This window comes from Brassica napus, chromosome C9 (genome assembly GCF_020379485.1).
Source record: "Brassica napus cultivar Da-Ae chromosome C9, Da-Ae, whole genome shotgun sequence".
Classification (NCBI taxonomy): domain Eukaryota; kingdom Viridiplantae; phylum Streptophyta; class Magnoliopsida; order Brassicales; family Brassicaceae; genus Brassica; species Brassica napus.
Window position 1 is genome coordinate 53520100 of NC_063452.1, and position 15536 is coordinate 53535635.

Consider the following 15536-nt stretch of genomic DNA (forward strand, 5'->3'; position numbering starts at 1 on the left):
GTGAATTTGTTGGGCTTTTATCGTTAGGAGAATATCTATAGTGTTTTGGGCTACTACTTTCTGATTATGTATGCGTTCCGTCGGCCCGACCTCGATAGCCCTAAATCTAATGAAGCAAAGAAACATAGGTCGTCTCTCTCCTTCTTTCTGCGGCGCTTGGAAACGTCTGAGCTTCTTCCAAATCTATGAAACGGTTCGAGTTGAACTTTTACATATGCAATTGTTATATCGGCTCTTTGAATCACTTTTGCATCTGTTTTGTTTTGTGAGGCATAAAGAATCAATCTTGAGGAACGTCGTCAATGGATTTCGACATGGTGGAGATCGCTCCTCCTGCGTTTGCTTCGGGTTCGACAACTCTAGAAATCCAAAAAGGTTAAATCTTTATATCCTTTTTTGTAGTTTATGTACCCATTTTCGTTGACTCCCTTAACAAGAAGATCCAAAGTCGTACTTGAGCAGTATCTTATAAATCTTATCAACTCCAATGATCGTGCTCCAGAAACAGCGCTCTTACAATGTACCTTTTGGAGTACAAGCTCCTTCTTGACTAGGTAATATGAGAGAGTCCTCATTTGGTTCATAACTAATTTGACAGCTTTGTGAATAGTGGTTATGTAAAATATAGTATTATAGATGATCTTTGGTCAATACAATTTAAGTGACTTGACTATACATGACTTTCATTATGCTAATTACATATTTAAACTGTTATCTTAAAGCATTGGATATGTATCTCATGCATTCATGTGTCTGTTGTGAGTTTTCTAGGCTGGTGATATTTTTGCTTCAGCCTATAAAAGTGTTACCACTCAACAGAGGTAGATAGAATCATAACAAGTGGGTGAAGACGCTCTCGAGGCTCTTTCTGGAGGAAGTACGAGATTTGCGACTGTTTTACCTTTTAAGTTGTGTTTTCTGCAAATAGCCTTACAAGCTGTCCTTCTTAACATGAGAAGTCTATTGATCCAACAAAGCAAATAAAGCTTCCTCACTGGGCTGGAGCCTCACAAAAAGTCTATGGTGTTCAAGAGGATCAAATTTTGCGCAACTAGGGAGATATCTTAACACTATAGTTTGTCATTGAGGAGTTTGTTGTTGTTCCCAACTATGGGGAGAAGGTTAACTTCTTATTTTCTACTCTTAGTTTCTTAGACATTAAAAGTGCAGTTTTTTTTCTATTGCAGGAGTTTGACTGCGTTCTTAATGTATATAAATTTCTTCGCCATAGACGCTTGCAAGTTAGAGTCTAAATTCTATATGTAGTTTATACGTTCTCATCTGCATATGTTTATATTTGACGTTGGTTCTGCCTCTATTGTTTTATTTTGTTTTGTTGATCTACCTAGCCAAGAATATTTCTACATGGAATGATTTGAAGAAAAATATATATTTATACTAAAGTTTAGATTGTGATCTAAAATAATACTCCTGACGAAGATACATGTATTTTATTATCTTCTATTTTGGTGAAAAATTAAAAAGTAAATTTCTTAAAATAGGTGAAGCTTTTGAGGTCAATTGCTATCCTTTCAGTTGAGATCTTGGCGAAGAAGCTCAATGATGACTGAAGTGTTCATTATTTCTTGATATATGATTGATTCTGGTGTTTTTCCTTCTGTCTCATCATCATGAATTCTATGTATTCTTTTATAAATGATAACCACATGGAGCTGTAGCCAGTTCTTCTGTATAATAACCAACAGCAAATGAATTATTTATGAATTTCTTATCTCAACTAAAGAACTTCTCTAAGTATGCATATTAAGCTGGCTAATTTTATATGCCATAAATCAACTTCGCAATCTTGCATACTCACTGCAAAACATCAAATTCTTCAAATAACAATGAAATAATGTCCGCTAGCGTGGATAGACCACCAGAAACAAAGTCATTTTTTTTATTGAAAATAAACTAAATATTTACAAATTTGTGTAGAAATTGAAAATAATTTAGCAGAAAAAGGTTAAACGATTTTTCTATATGATCTCAAACCTGTTAACGATATGAGATCTTAACCATTTTAATTGGCCCGTTTGCAGGTTCTCCATGTCCTTTCGACAATTGGTTTTAATTTATAAGCTGTAACCGCATTGTTTGGGACAAACTTTCCTAATATTTTTGACATCACCATTAAAGACAAGGAGAGGCATTATGATTTTCTTTAAACGTTTTTTGTAATGTTCTTATCTCTAATCACCAGTCTTTGTCCATGTAAAATAGCTAATGTGTATGAATCATGGATATGTAAAAGACTAAGCATTCTCTCCAAAAGTAGCACTAAATTAAGTTGTTGATTCTGATTCCCTTTAATGATATTGAGTTATTGATTCTGAAGAATTCGTCTGTAAAGCTGTTGAATCCATTTTGCTTACGACTGGAACCGGAGACTCTACCATTGGATTTGCATATTAACAATCATATATCCGTAATGGAAAATATAAATGTAACACATCCCGCCCGTAGGGCGGGCCGACCCTAGACTATTATAATAAAAGTCATGATTTATCTCATATGTATTTTTTATTTAGGGCATCATCTAAAAGAAAATCCTAAAAAAAAATATAATAAATTATACTTTATTTCGATAGCACCATATATTACTAAAACCTAAAATGAAACTATATATATATATGCCTTCAACTAAAGCTACATAATAATATATTATCACACATGCACCTCCCAGTACAGTTATCTTAATATTTAGACATTTAAAAAAAAAATTGTCAAATGCTGTGTTGAAACATCTAATATAGAATTAGAGAATAACACCAAAACATTTACAGCTTAATCATAAATTTTTATATAAACATCAATATTTTTTTCTATATGAAAAATAACTTATTCGGATGCACGGAGCAAGATATAGTTACGTAATTATAGAAAACAACCTAATCAAATTCACTGGAAATTAATATGGTTCAAGGTTCCGGGGAGATAAAAAAGATTTAAATAAACAAACAAAAACTTTACTCAAAAAAGAAAACACAAAATCTATACAAAAAGAAAAAGAGAAGAGAGAGAAGAGAGAGAAAGTAGATCTCGTTTTGGTCTCCGGTGAACGGCCGGCGCGTCTGCGCGCGTGCCGTCGCCGGAGACCTTTGTTTCTTGTTTCTCCGTTAAAGTTATCTGTTTTTGTGTCTCTCCCTTGTCTTCTCCCCGATCTGCTTTGCTTGACCTCTGGTGTAATCCACTTCCGGAGGCGTTTACTCGAGGAGTGAATCGCCTTCAACGGTGGCTGGGTTACTGGAGTTAAAGCGCGGTCGTGTGGAGGGGATAGTATGGCGTAGTCGTCTTGCATGGTAATAGTTCTTAGCCGGGAGGTAGAGGCTATTAAAGCTCTGTCGTTGCCGGTTCTTGTTCCCGGGTGGTGGTTGGCTTATTCAGCATCGCCGCGCCGGTCTTGTCTCCGGGGGGTGAAGGCTCACACAGTCTTGCGTCGCCGGCTCTAGCGGTTCTAAAAGGTGGTCTTGTTGTTGGATCGGGTTTATGAGGTTTGTGGCTTGCGACTCTCTTAAGGCGGATGAGATCTTGATGAGGTCGATGAAGCTCTCCGCAGAGAGGTCAGAAAGTTGAAGGAAAGTGGTTTCGGTGGAGGCTCTGCGGGTTTGAGCTCCGGCGTAACGAGGGTTTCGGTGGCTGGTTCCGGCGGCTTCTCGAAGCGGTGACGGGTCAAGTCGAGCAAAGGAGACGCGTGTAGCGCTGATGTAAAATTCTAACACGTGTCCCCGCTCCTTCACGCGTGGGCCAAAAGAGAGACGTCCGGCCCGTCTAGGTGTTGCTTGGTTTGGTTGGGCTGTAGGCCCGATTAGGTTTGGTCGATCTTTGCCCTGCTGTTGTGGGCTTATGCTTTGTAATATGTGTTTGGGCTTAGTACCCTTCTTTTTAATAAAAAATATCCTTGGCGGAAAAAAAAAAAAAAAAATCTATACAAAAAGAAAACAATCTAGGACATTGAGTATCTCTGGTTTGTTTGTGACGACTACACATTTTCATTTCTTAGTGTAGGAAAGATATGGATCCTGTGCCAGTGTTAGAACATCAGGCCTATCTGCTTGGCTGTATGTTAGACATCGTCGAATCAAATCCTGCAGAAAAATGCAACAGTGAGTGACCATGGAGAAATATTTATGACCATTTGGTTGTTCTACGGCACAGCTTAACTACCTTTGCTTCATTTGAGATGGCAGGTTTTGCTGGGAACTCAACTTTTTTGGCTTTAATGATTGTGTCTTCTCGTAGTATCCGTTCTTGGCTTAGGTCATGTCCAAAGGGTCGCTTTTTAAATAGCATTTGGTAAAACAGAACACCAACCGACCATACATCAACCTGAACATTGAGCATAATTTAGGACCACAATACTCCTAACACGTTCTGATAAAGACACCATTGAACCATTCGCTAACCTTTGATGAGATCATAGGAGTTTTGCTAAGCTCAAAACATTCTGGGGGCAAGTACCTGAAATTCATGATTTTCCAACCTCTTTAGCTATAAATATGGCGTCAGGAAGTAGAAGAGAGTAAGAAAAATCATATCGAGAATATACTAAAACTAGATTGCTAACCAGTAGGTTCCAGCTCCCTGTGATGTAAGCTCCATTCCTTGGGAACCAGCATTGTCTTCCACAATCTTGCTAAGACCAAAATCAGTCACTTTTGCGACTCCAAACTCATCAAATAGAACATTCCCTGGCTTCAAATCATAGTGAATTATCTTCTGTGATCTTTTGTTCAGATACACAAGGCCTCGAACTATTTGTACAATGACAATCTTTGCTTCTTTCTCAGGAAGATTAGATGTTGCCTTCAGAACCGCATCAAGGTCTTTTCCTGCATTAAAAATTCAAAACAGACCAATGAGAACTGAAGCCATAGACAAATCTTTCATTAATCTACCAAGAGAGAATGTTTGGTTTACCACTACAATATTCCAGAACAGTGCAGAATGTATCCAGGTCAATTCTAAATATATCCCAAAGCCGGACAATGTGGTGATGCACAAGATCTTTATGGATATCATATTCTCTCATGGCATGTCGGATGTAACTTTGCTTTTTTTCTTCACTCCACTGAGCGTTTAAACCATGAAGCTTGCACGCAACATATCTATGATTCACCAAATCATATGCCTGCTCAAAATCCCTAACATCATCAAACTACTGCAAATATCTCTCACACGTAAAAACAATGGTATCAATCAATGTTCTGACCTTATAGACTTCACTAAATCCGCCTTTACCAAGAAGATTCAGAAGCGCATATCGGCAATTCAAAACTGGGAAATGGTTGAACTGAGAACCATCTTCATCTCGTATGCGCTTCATCTCCTTTATAAGCTGACCCTTTTCCAGTTCATACCTCTCTCTCTCACGCATAACTACTTCCTCCTCCTGAACAGTTAAATCAATAGATGTATTTCAAGAAACAAAAATAGAAAAAGTAAGAAATTGAGATGATGCATAAGGAGGAGCATACCCGCTTGATACTAGCAAGGCGAGACTTGTAAATCTCATCGGGGATGATATCTTCCTCTTGTGCTCCTGATTCTGAATCAGTCCCGTCACTCTTATCTACAGCCAAATGGAAAAGCCAAGGGTGCTTAACATAATTACAATTTGCACTAGGAAAAGAAAAGACAACATACATTACATGAGATCACAGATCGACTGAAAAATTCAGAAGGATAGGGAGACAAACATACCACCATTCTGTCGTTTCTTTAGGAGTTTTCTTTGTCTCTCAATAACCTCCTTGGTTTCCAGCAATTGTTTCTGCTCGTAGCAAATTTATATAGAAAAATCAAAAAAAAAAACACTGCAGGATTACTTATATTGTTTGATAAATTTGTCTCTCTAGTCTCTAGACAGCTTAACTTACAAGTTGAGCATTCAGATCTTTCAACATTTGTCCGTCCTCCCATGTCTCAGCTATGATGGTTCCCGTCCTGAAATGACTAAAACAGTCACAGCTGATAGATTGAACTTTAAATCACAAATACAAGATAATAATCTTTTTTTTTTTTGAATGAAACACAAGATAATAATCTCGCAACCTAGCAAAAAAAGCTTGAAGCTACAGGTTATGGAGAAACGTGAGACTAACTCACTCCATTCGAAATGTATAAATGATTCTCATACTGATGTAAAGATCACAAATTTGAAGAAATATATACTAAGACCAAATATGAAATAAATTATGCAGACCTGAGTACACCAACGCTGCCTAATCGCAAAGAATCATGTTTGACTTTTGTCCTTGCTTCTTGTCTCTCACTTTTGGAAACAGATATTAGAAGGTCAGATATTACTTTAGTTGTCTGCATCAAGAAAAAGAAAGGTTGTCCTCGTGTTTTGAATTAGAATGTACAAGCTAATATGAAAATTACAGAGAAATAGAGAGAGAGAAATTGACAGTTTCTTCACCAAGAATATTCCTAGAGGATGTGCAAAATTTCTACCAGTTTAGACACCAAGCTGACATGACTCTATAGGTTTTAAAAACCACCAACTATGAGTCACTAGAAGGCCAAAATGTTAGCCACTACACATCGGTTCCGCAATAGATTTTCTCTTAAATTACTTAGAGAAATACTAATACATGCTCTATGAAAAGAGCCCTGCACATGGAGTACAGATGTGACATACACAATGGCAAGATCCAACCATTCATAGATATTTCAATTCTCTAGCAGCAACGGCAGCAATAAATTTAGCGAGTATTCTAAGCAAATCAGGAGACTATCATCAATGTTTTTCCTTTTTTTCAGGATAGAACTGCCATACTTCTTACGGATAATAATATTTATTTAATCTAAGATTCTCTCAGAATCCTTGACAACACTAAGGAACTCTGCCATACTAGGTAGGACATTTAAAAAAAAAAAGATAATAGGACCTCTTATAACCTATTTGGTCACGGAAACAGAAAAGGTTGCCCACCTTTTGCTTCACTTGTTGTTCCTGATCTTTTAGATCTTTTAACTCCTGCATATATCATGATTAAGATTAACAGGGACTATAGGCAAAAATGGTAACAGCATAACCAGAATCAGCTAAATCTAAAAGGCGTTCGCACAATACATTCTCAAGCTTCCGTATTAGATTCTGGTCCTCAGAAGAATCTTGTCGAGATTTACACAATTCCTCCTCCAGCACAGTGATTTTTGCACGTAAAGATGACACATCGTCCTGATTTATAAACAAACTCAGTAAAGAAAGATATAATGGTATGTTTACATTGTTGAGGATAATCATATATAACAATCATGTTCAATTATTCTAACAACCTTATAAGATGTAGATAACGAGACTATGACATATTCTCTTAGGCAATAGGAGAAACTTACATCATGGCGAGAGCCTTCACCATTCCTGAGCTGTCCATCAGGCCCCAAATCCTGAAGAATAAAAATGCAGAATTATATCAATAGACTGTCTCTGGTTGACAAGATCAATGCAAATCAAGATAAAGATTCTCCATTTTCCTTTATAGGCCACAGAAGGTTATACTTCAGATTAGAACACAAAACTCATGACTCATATCCACCGTTTTGTCAATGAAACTAAGTATAACAACATATAAAAATCCTCGATGATAAGAAGAAGTGTTGCAGGTAAGATGATATGAAGTAAGCAACATTAAAACCTTGTGATCAGAGACATTCAGTTGAGCTGATACAGGTGCAGCGAAAGACTGAGATTTCGTGACGTCATTATTAGCTTTAGAACCACGCCCTCTGCCTGTTGACGAAGCCCGAGCTCGACCTTGTTTCTTCTTACTAACATCAAGGCCTGTCTTTGTCTCAGCCTCGTTTTTTCTTGCATCGTATGCCGCCTCTTGGGGCTTCAGTTCAACAGAATCCTTCATTAGAAGCAAACAGCAGGAGACAACACACACACACCACAAAATCTACTAACCGATCAACTAGTTACCTCAGCAACAGTGGAGGTGGTGGTGTTGTTAAAGTGTTCAACTTTCTGGCGCTTTTTGGTATTGGCTCGGATGAGGAAGTCTCCTGTGTTCTGAGAGACGGTAACAACCGGAGAATACTGTCAAGAGCTCTGAAGCACAGTATAGACATAAAATCTTTTAAATCAATTTTAATATTGACAAAGATGTGAGAAGCTACCTCGTCGTCGGAATCACTGATAGAGGCTTCAGACGATCCCGCCGCGGCGGTGGAAGCAGATGACCAGACGGAGAGCTGCTGCTGCTGCTTGGCGGAGGAGGCGGTTTTGCCGGTCAAGCGGGCCTCGAGCTTAGCGAGTTTGTCGGGGAGAGAGTGATCGGACTGATTGGAAGAATTGGAGGAGAATTGTATCACCATCTCATCCGGCATTGCCAACGCTTGAGCAGGCTTCAACGCACTATGCACCGGACCAGCTAAAATTCCCAAAAATTAAAGCAGAATTAGCGAATTGAAGCTTAGAATCTAGGTGGGAAGGAGAAACCCATTAATGGGGGTTTTCAGTTTTCTGCAATTCTCGTGGAGGCGGTGATTCTCAAACATAGAGAGGAAGAAGATAGGAGCGAAGAGGAAGTAAGGAGGTGAAAAGGAGATTTGAGGAACCCTAAACGAATTAGGAGGGAAAGAGAGCACAGGCCATCACCATCGATCACAACACTATAAGATGGATCCGGTTTTTTCTTTGGGTCAATGGATCGGGTAATTAATTAATTTTAAATCAAAAAATTAACTCTCAATAATTATGTTATTATGAGCACTAATAGAGTTTTAATCAAACCACTGGACTCACGAAGCTTCACTAATTTGAAAAATCTATAACTAAGTTAAAATATCTAAACAATATGTATTACCACTAATGTCAAAATATTTATGATGATTTAATTATCTTAAAACTTTATTTATGCATTTTGGTCAAAACCAACTTAATGAGTTGACAAAAAAAAAAGCAATTTACAACAGAGTTTTCTTAACCTAAAATTTATTCAAATTAGATCTTTGAATAAAATTGTTTTGAAAATTAACATATTTTATTATAAAGTAACAAAATCTATACTTTTATTTTTAAAATGTTCTTCATTAAAAAATTTATTTAAATTAACTCTTATCGACAAAATTGTATCTTTATATATATATATATATATATATATATATATATATTTATTTATTTAAATCACATTATATAAACGTATATGTATGTAGTCCATCTATTTTTTCAGAGAAAGACAAAATATTGAACTATATACAAATTTTCTGCTTAATTCTATTTTAAAAATAAAAAGAAATCAATAGTAATTTTAGTACGGGAAGAACAAAACGCCCTTCTCCGGCTACACCATTTGATGCTTAAGGGGGACAACGTCCATAAAAGAATTCACAGTTGCCAATATGAGCTCATTGGACTCTGTGAAACTTTGATTCAAGCGCAAAGCAAAACTGGTCATTCTCTTTGAATAAATGGTGTGTTTCTCTGAAATTGACGTAAAATGAGTTTTGAAGCTTGGTATTCAAAGAAACAAAAGTGAAAATAAATAACATCAGAGCTCTCCACCACTCACTACGTTTTAATGTAAACAAAATGTTAATACTTTTAATAGAAGAAATTTAAAATGTCCCGTAAGATATGAGTTGATGATTCAACAGAGGGAAGGTAGGTTGAATTGAAATATGAAAAATGCTCTGTGCTCTAAAACTTACTTGGATATGCTGCTATGGTTTTATATGGATTGCTTGAACAAGTAGAGAAAAATTATCCAAAAACCTTATCATAAACTAATTTCTCTGCATCCAAAATCATACATGGTTTTAAAGGCCCCGCTGATCCGAAGTGTGCATGGTTTCCTCTTTCAAAACCAAGATATTTAGAGCCTCTCTTGATCATTAATAGGCTCCTCGCTTTTCATTTCTATGGAACTCAAACTCCATATCTTTTAACACTCTTGCATCTCCCTTACCTTCATAACCTATGCAACTTTTGCCATCATCCTCGACAAAACAAAACCAATGGCTCGCTCATAGGGAACTCATCAACTTAATCGCGAGTCTTTCCTTCACGCAACAACTCTTTCTCTTCCATTTTCACTTGTCCCACCGAATGGACGTTGAGGGCCACTACCTTGTTGCTAATACAACTCGCGGTTTTTGTGTCTTTGGTCACAACACTCTTGGGGATCGCCTTACCAAGTAGCTTCTTGGTGAGCTTTCGGTCACTTGGTATTTCTTTCCAATGAATATGACTTATGTTAATGGATTAAATACTTTGCACGCCAAGTTTGGCTCCTAAGAATTGTTTCCTCATATTGAAGAGGGGTTAAACAAACGATTAGATGCTCAGGCGTCAAAGCATTTCATAGAACAATGCCATTGGTTAAGATCCAATTCAGCTGGTTTCTGGTGGGTGTAACATATTTTTGTTTTGATTTTACCACTGGTATGTATTACTTTATTACCGAAAAACAGAGACCGCTCTGAAAACAAAGCATAGTTCGAAACGTTATAAAACAGTAACAAAAGACATCAAATAAAAAAACCATACTGATATCACTCCAGAGCTACAAAAATCTCAGATCCGACCATGCTCGACCTCATTCCAAAAGTACTCCTCTTCTTCAATATCCTTCATCATTCTCCCATGTGTTGCTGCAGCGTAAGAAAGTAGTGAAGTCGTATCAATCATCTCAGCTTGGGGAGGACGAGGCACCGATTCCATCCACCGTGGGATCACGAACTGGAACAACCAGATACAAACTTGAAAGTTCAAGTCTTCGTCTAAATCTGATGATGATCGCCATAACTCATCCACACTCTGCTTACAAACAGACTTGTCAATAAAACAATCTTGATGACCATCATTAGCTGCATCCCCTAGGATTGTGTAGTTTCCTTTCAGCAGGTTACATGATACCAAATGATGATCCCGTTGACTCCATAGATAGACAGTAGCGACATCAAATGGATGCATTGCCATTGGTGCATAGTTACCGGTAATTGGAAAGCCGACTTCCCACAAAAGTTGCCAAGAGTAGTCATCATTGTTCATCAACCTCCAGATCTTCAAAACAGTTTCTTCCTTTTTTGCTAACGTTCTGGCATACATGACAAAGCCTCCTGATGTAGTCAAGGTTCGTTTGTAGTCCTTGTTGTGATCCGGATAGTCCGGTAACTGAACGACCCGGAATTGATCGGATTCAGAATAGAAATCATGAGCTAAGAGTATTCCAGGCACACTGAGACAACCAAAGTAAAACGTACCGTTGAGGTTGATATTAGACATGTCGCCGATTTGATGAGGACTGTGAATTACTTTGGAAGTCCAAACCCCTGTCTCGGAGGAATACAGTAACACACCCAAGTCACTCGAGAGATAATCATTGGTTGCTTGGTAAGAAGCTATCCTAATCACTTTAAAGCTCAAAACGACACCGTCCTCGTCCAAACGAGTCACTAAACCAAACACCGTAGAGTCACCTTTAGGATCAGAGGAAGGAGGTGGAGGGATTTTAACCCATTGCTGTGTAACTGGACTCCCCACGTAGCAGGAAGCTTTATCAGATCCGTCTGTGATCAAAACCAATCCACCGGAAGAATCCCTATAGTCGCAGTCGCCGATATAATAGCGTCTGAAAGAGTGTGGGATGAGTGAAACTGGAGATTTTGGAAGATCATCCCATGTTTTGTGCCCATGGAAAACTATGAGTTCGTCTCGTCCGTACATGAAGAGGAGGAGTTTCGGTTCAGAGATAAAAAAGAGACGGCGGAAATACGTTGATTCGATTGTTGATTTCCATTTCTTGCAGACTGATTTGAATCTGGAGATGGTTTTCAGTGGTAATCTCCCTAGAATCTCTGTTTGCAACACCTCCAAGAGATGTGTTTTTGTTTCCATCGCCATCGGAGATGGACTCTAGCGAAAGTGACGATTAAGGTCTCTAGGCTTTTGCTTAGTGTGAGGTTTTACGCTAACTTTTTGCGTTAAACTAAAAGGAGGCGATAAACCCTAATACAGATCCACACACGCACAATAAACCCAAGTAAAAGGAACCAAAATTCTAAATATTGTGTTTTTACGTTACTGGATATACAAGGGTTTTGGTTTATAGTAAAGTATAGCCGTTGGATCTGCCATATAGTCCATTTATTTTTCCAGAAAAAAATATATACTAAACTGTATACTGATTTTCTGCTATAATATATTTTAAAAACATAAAAGATTAATGATGAATTTAGTGAGGAAGGAATACACGTTACAATGAACCATCTCTCTCCCACTACACCATTTGAAACTTTAAGGCGGACGACGTCCATAAAAGAATTCACAATTTCCAATATAACGAGCGCATTGGACTTTGTGAAACTTTGATTCAAGCGCAAAGCAAAACTAGTTATCTACTCAATTCTCTTTGAATAAACGTTGTGTTTCTCTGAAACTGAAGTAAAATGACTTTCCAAGCTTGGTACTAAAAGAAACAAAAGTGAAAATAAATAACATCAGAGCTCTCCACCACTCACTACATTTCAATGTTAATACTTTTAACAGAAGAAATTTTAAATGTCCAGTAAGATATGTGTTGATGATTCAACAGAGGGAAGCAAATCAACATCATATTTTTTTGTTCAGAAGCATAAATAAAAAGAAGACCAAAAAAATCAAGAGTTAATTTCCAGGGAGAAACCATCGAGCATCCATGAGATTGATGACATCAAGATCAGAAAAGCGTTTGAGGGATTTGCTCGCAAGATTGTACACACAGATGTCAAGGTCACGACCTCTCCATTGGCTGGGACGGTAGTGGCGGGTGAAATAGATGGAGTCTGGTTCGATGCCAAGGGTATCGTTAGCAGGCACGGTGAAACCCAAGTCAAGAAGCAGGGCCTCACCACCAAGAGAATCCACCTCAAGTACCGTGTGGCAGGAGGAATCTGGGTTTTTTAAATCAGGATTCTTCTTGTAGACGCGGAACCAGGTCCTATTCCATGGATCACTCTCGACCAACAAAACTTCTCCTGATGTCGTAACCGCAATGCTAGAATCGCATGATTCATAACAAGAAAGCATTGGGAATGGCCTGGTAGTCTCCTTGAAGGAGGAGGAACCTTGCTCATGTCCTCCAGACAGATCTAGGACTCGAACAAAACGACGACTAGTTGTGATGTAAAGAGTGTAACCCCGTAGCACCATCTCGGATAAACCTCTATATCAGTGAGCGTCTCGGTCAAACAGAGGGATGTCAGTGTAATGAGTATTCCCTTTCTTGCAAAAGCTTAGGCAATCGTGGTTATATTCGCGGTCGAAGAACCACACCACAACGTAATCTTTTCTCCCTTCGTCTACCCACAAAAGGCCCCTCACAACATCACCCACGCGCTTGATAGAACAAGTAGTTGACCTAATGGACTCTAGAGACGGAAGAGGGATCGTTTCCTTGCTAAACACGTCTACGATAAATAAATTGGATGCAGAATCTAACAACAAGCACCAGTTACCCGAGTTTGCCAGGACTCGAGGCCCTGGAAACAGCAGGTTCCTTTCGATCTTGCGTTCTTTCGGATTGTACAGCATACAACCACCGACTTTGGGAGAAAGCATCAGCCATGGAGATCCGCTTAACGTCGCCTTTGACGCCTACGAGAGGGAAAACTTCATCATCAAGAAGCAGTTATTGTGTGTATATAATTTGGTGTGTATAAGAAGGTACCTTCATTATAGGGTTTTTTTTCTTGGGCTACTTAGCCGGTTATAAACCATAAACCAAACAAAAAAGGACAATTTGGGTTTTATAAAGTGTCTTCATTCCCTTTTTTTTTTTGTTTTTGGTCATAAAGTACCTTCATTATCAACAGGTTCTCGGGTAGTTAATTGATTTGAGAAACCTTTAAATTGGTTAAAATACAATGTATTACCCTAATTTGTAATAATATGTCAAATTTTTTTTGTTGCTATAATGATTTTTAAACTTACTATCTCCTTATATATTAAAACAGAAACCACAACGTTGATTCATGTGTGATTTTTTTTTAAAATATACCTAATAAACCTATTCCTAGAAAGTCATGTTACATTTAATATCTAATCTTATCATTTAAATTTTCGGCCTACCAGAAATTTTTATTGGGCTATCAATAATTGGATTTAAACAATAGATGATTCATTGGATTTATAGATAGTATAAATTAAACAGATATAATTTAATGTTGTAATACTATACCTCTATATGCTAAATATTTGTCGATGTTAACTTTAAAATTATAAAGATTTTTTTTTAAATAACAAAAATCATATTATCTAACAATGATTAATATTTACTATTTTAAACCAATGAAAACAAATTTTAAACTATATAGTTTATTTTAAAAATTAAACAAAAACTAAATGTATAATTATTTACTCGATAATATAAATCTATGAAGTGAAAAGTTTATTTTTTTAAAAAAAATCTAAATTTGTGAAATGTTACAATATCTTTGAATTGCAAATAAACCAATATTTTACTAATATTTATATATATAGTTACGATTTTAATAATGAAATAATAATCCAAAAATATATATATATATAAGAAGATACAAATACATGTGAAAGTTTGAAACAATCTATTAAATGAAAAAATATATAGTAAACTTATTTTGTTTTAAAAATTGATAGACACATATGTGTTATAATATATATCAATTTAGAATTGAAAAAAAAATATTTATATAAAAATAAATGAAAACAAAAACCCGTGCAACCGAGATCTAGTATTTTATTAAAAATGATAATCATAACCAAATTACTACGTTGACAAAAATAAACAACTTACTACAGAGTTTTCTTAACCTAAAATTTATTCAAATTATATCTTTGGATAATTTTTTTATACATCAACGTATTTATTATAAAACTAACAAAATATATAGAGAAAAAGACAAAAATAGCACTAAATCAAGTTTATGTTCCTAAACTAGCACTCAAGGTCAAAAGTCACAAAAATAGCACTTAATGTTTTATCAAAAGTCACAAACTTAGGGTTTAGAGTTAAAGGGTGGAGTTTAGGATTTAGGGTTTAGGGTTTAGAGTTTAGGGTTTAGGGTTTAGATTTTAGGGTTTAGGGTTTAGAGTTTAGGGTTTAGGGTTTATGGTTTAGGATTTAGGGTTTAGAGTTTAGGGTTTAGGGTTTAGAGTTGAGAAATGAGGTTTTGGGAATAAGATTTCAAATTTTGAAAAATAAAAAAAATTAAAATTTTCAAAGGATAAACTTAGAAAGGTGCTATTTTGGTCATTTTAGTTTTTGAGTGCTATTTTTGTGATATAAAGTTAGAAAGGTGCTATTTTGGAGATTTGCCCAAATATATACTTGTACTTTTGAAAAGTTCTTCATTTTAAATTTTATTTAAATTAACTTTTATCAACAAAATTATCTTTAAATTCGTTTTTATAAAAAAATAACATTATATAAGCTATATTTATTTAATGCAAATAAAATGTAACAAAAGTACAATATAATATCGAAATACAATAAGATCTAGTAATAATAAACTATTAAGTTGTGTGTAGGTAAAGAACAAAAAAGCAATTATTTTAGAATAAAGGA

At 36.3% G+C, this 15536-nt stretch overlaps 2 protein-coding genes and 2 pseudogenes across 4 annotated transcripts; 1 reads left to right on the forward strand and 3 right to left on the reverse strand.

Annotated features, from left to right (window-relative positions):
- Nucleotides 1–2892: 2892 nt before the first annotated feature.
- On the reverse strand, nt 2893–8609 carry LOC106376412 (serine/threonine-protein kinase TOUSLED-like). 3 transcript variants are annotated; one of them, XM_048767386.1, is made up of 17 exons: nt 8131–8609; nt 7934–8023; nt 7647–7844; nt 7348–7398; nt 7082–7189; nt 6941–6985; nt 6206–6318; nt 5880–5955; nt 5704–5773; nt 5478–5572; nt 5213–5392; nt 4921–5131; nt 4568–4832; nt 4407–4461; nt 4168–4329; nt 3927–4088; nt 2893–2994 (listed from the first exon to the last, which is right to left on the reverse strand). In XM_048767386.1, the coding sequence occupies exons 1-16, from the start codon at nt 8338–8340 to the stop codon at nt 3993–3995; spliced, it is 2025 nt and encodes a 674-aa protein (XP_048623343.1). In that variant the 5' UTR covers nt 8341–8609; the 3' UTR covers nt 2893–2994; nt 3927–3992. The 3 variants fall into 3 exon arrangements, with proteins under 3 accessions (XP_048623343.1, XP_048623344.1, XP_022566101.1); XM_048767387.1 differs by having other exon boundaries at nt 5880–5946; nt 8131–8608; XM_022710380.2 differs by having other exon boundaries at nt 2893–4088.
- A 49-nt stretch (nt 8610–8658) lies between these two features.
- On the forward strand, nt 8659–10437 carry LOC106373426 (annotated as a pseudogene).
- LOC106374620 (F-box protein At3g26010-like) lies at nt 10376–12091 on the reverse strand. The gene has a single exon (XM_022709863.2). The coding sequence runs from the start codon at nt 11855–11857 to the stop codon at nt 10529–10531; it is 1329 nt and encodes a 442-aa protein (XP_022565584.1). The 5' UTR covers nt 11858–12091; the 3' UTR covers nt 10376–10528.
- A 315-nt stretch (nt 12092–12406) lies between these two features.
- Nucleotides 12407–13667, reverse strand: LOC106374619 (annotated as a pseudogene).
- Between the last annotated feature and the right edge of the window lie 1869 nt (nt 13668–15536).

Excerpts from the sequence above, each read along its gene's own strand:
- LOC106376412 (XM_048767386.1), bottom strand. The coding sequence starts at position 8,340 with ATGCCGGATGAGATGGTGATACAATTCTCCTCCAATTCTTCCAATCAG. Across the intron at positions 5,774-5,879 it reads AAGATCTGAATGCTCAACTT|AAACAATTGCTGGAAACCAA; the intron begins GTAAGTTAAGCT and ends TGCTACGAGCAG. Across the intron at positions 5,573-5,703 it reads AAAGAAACGACAGAATGGTG|ATAAGAGTGACGGGACTGAT; the intron begins GTATGTTTGTCT and ends ATTTGGCTGTAG.
- LOC106374620 (XM_022709863.2), bottom strand. The coding sequence starts at position 11,857 with ATGGCGATGGAAACAAAAACACATCTCTTGGAGGTGTTGCAAACAGAG.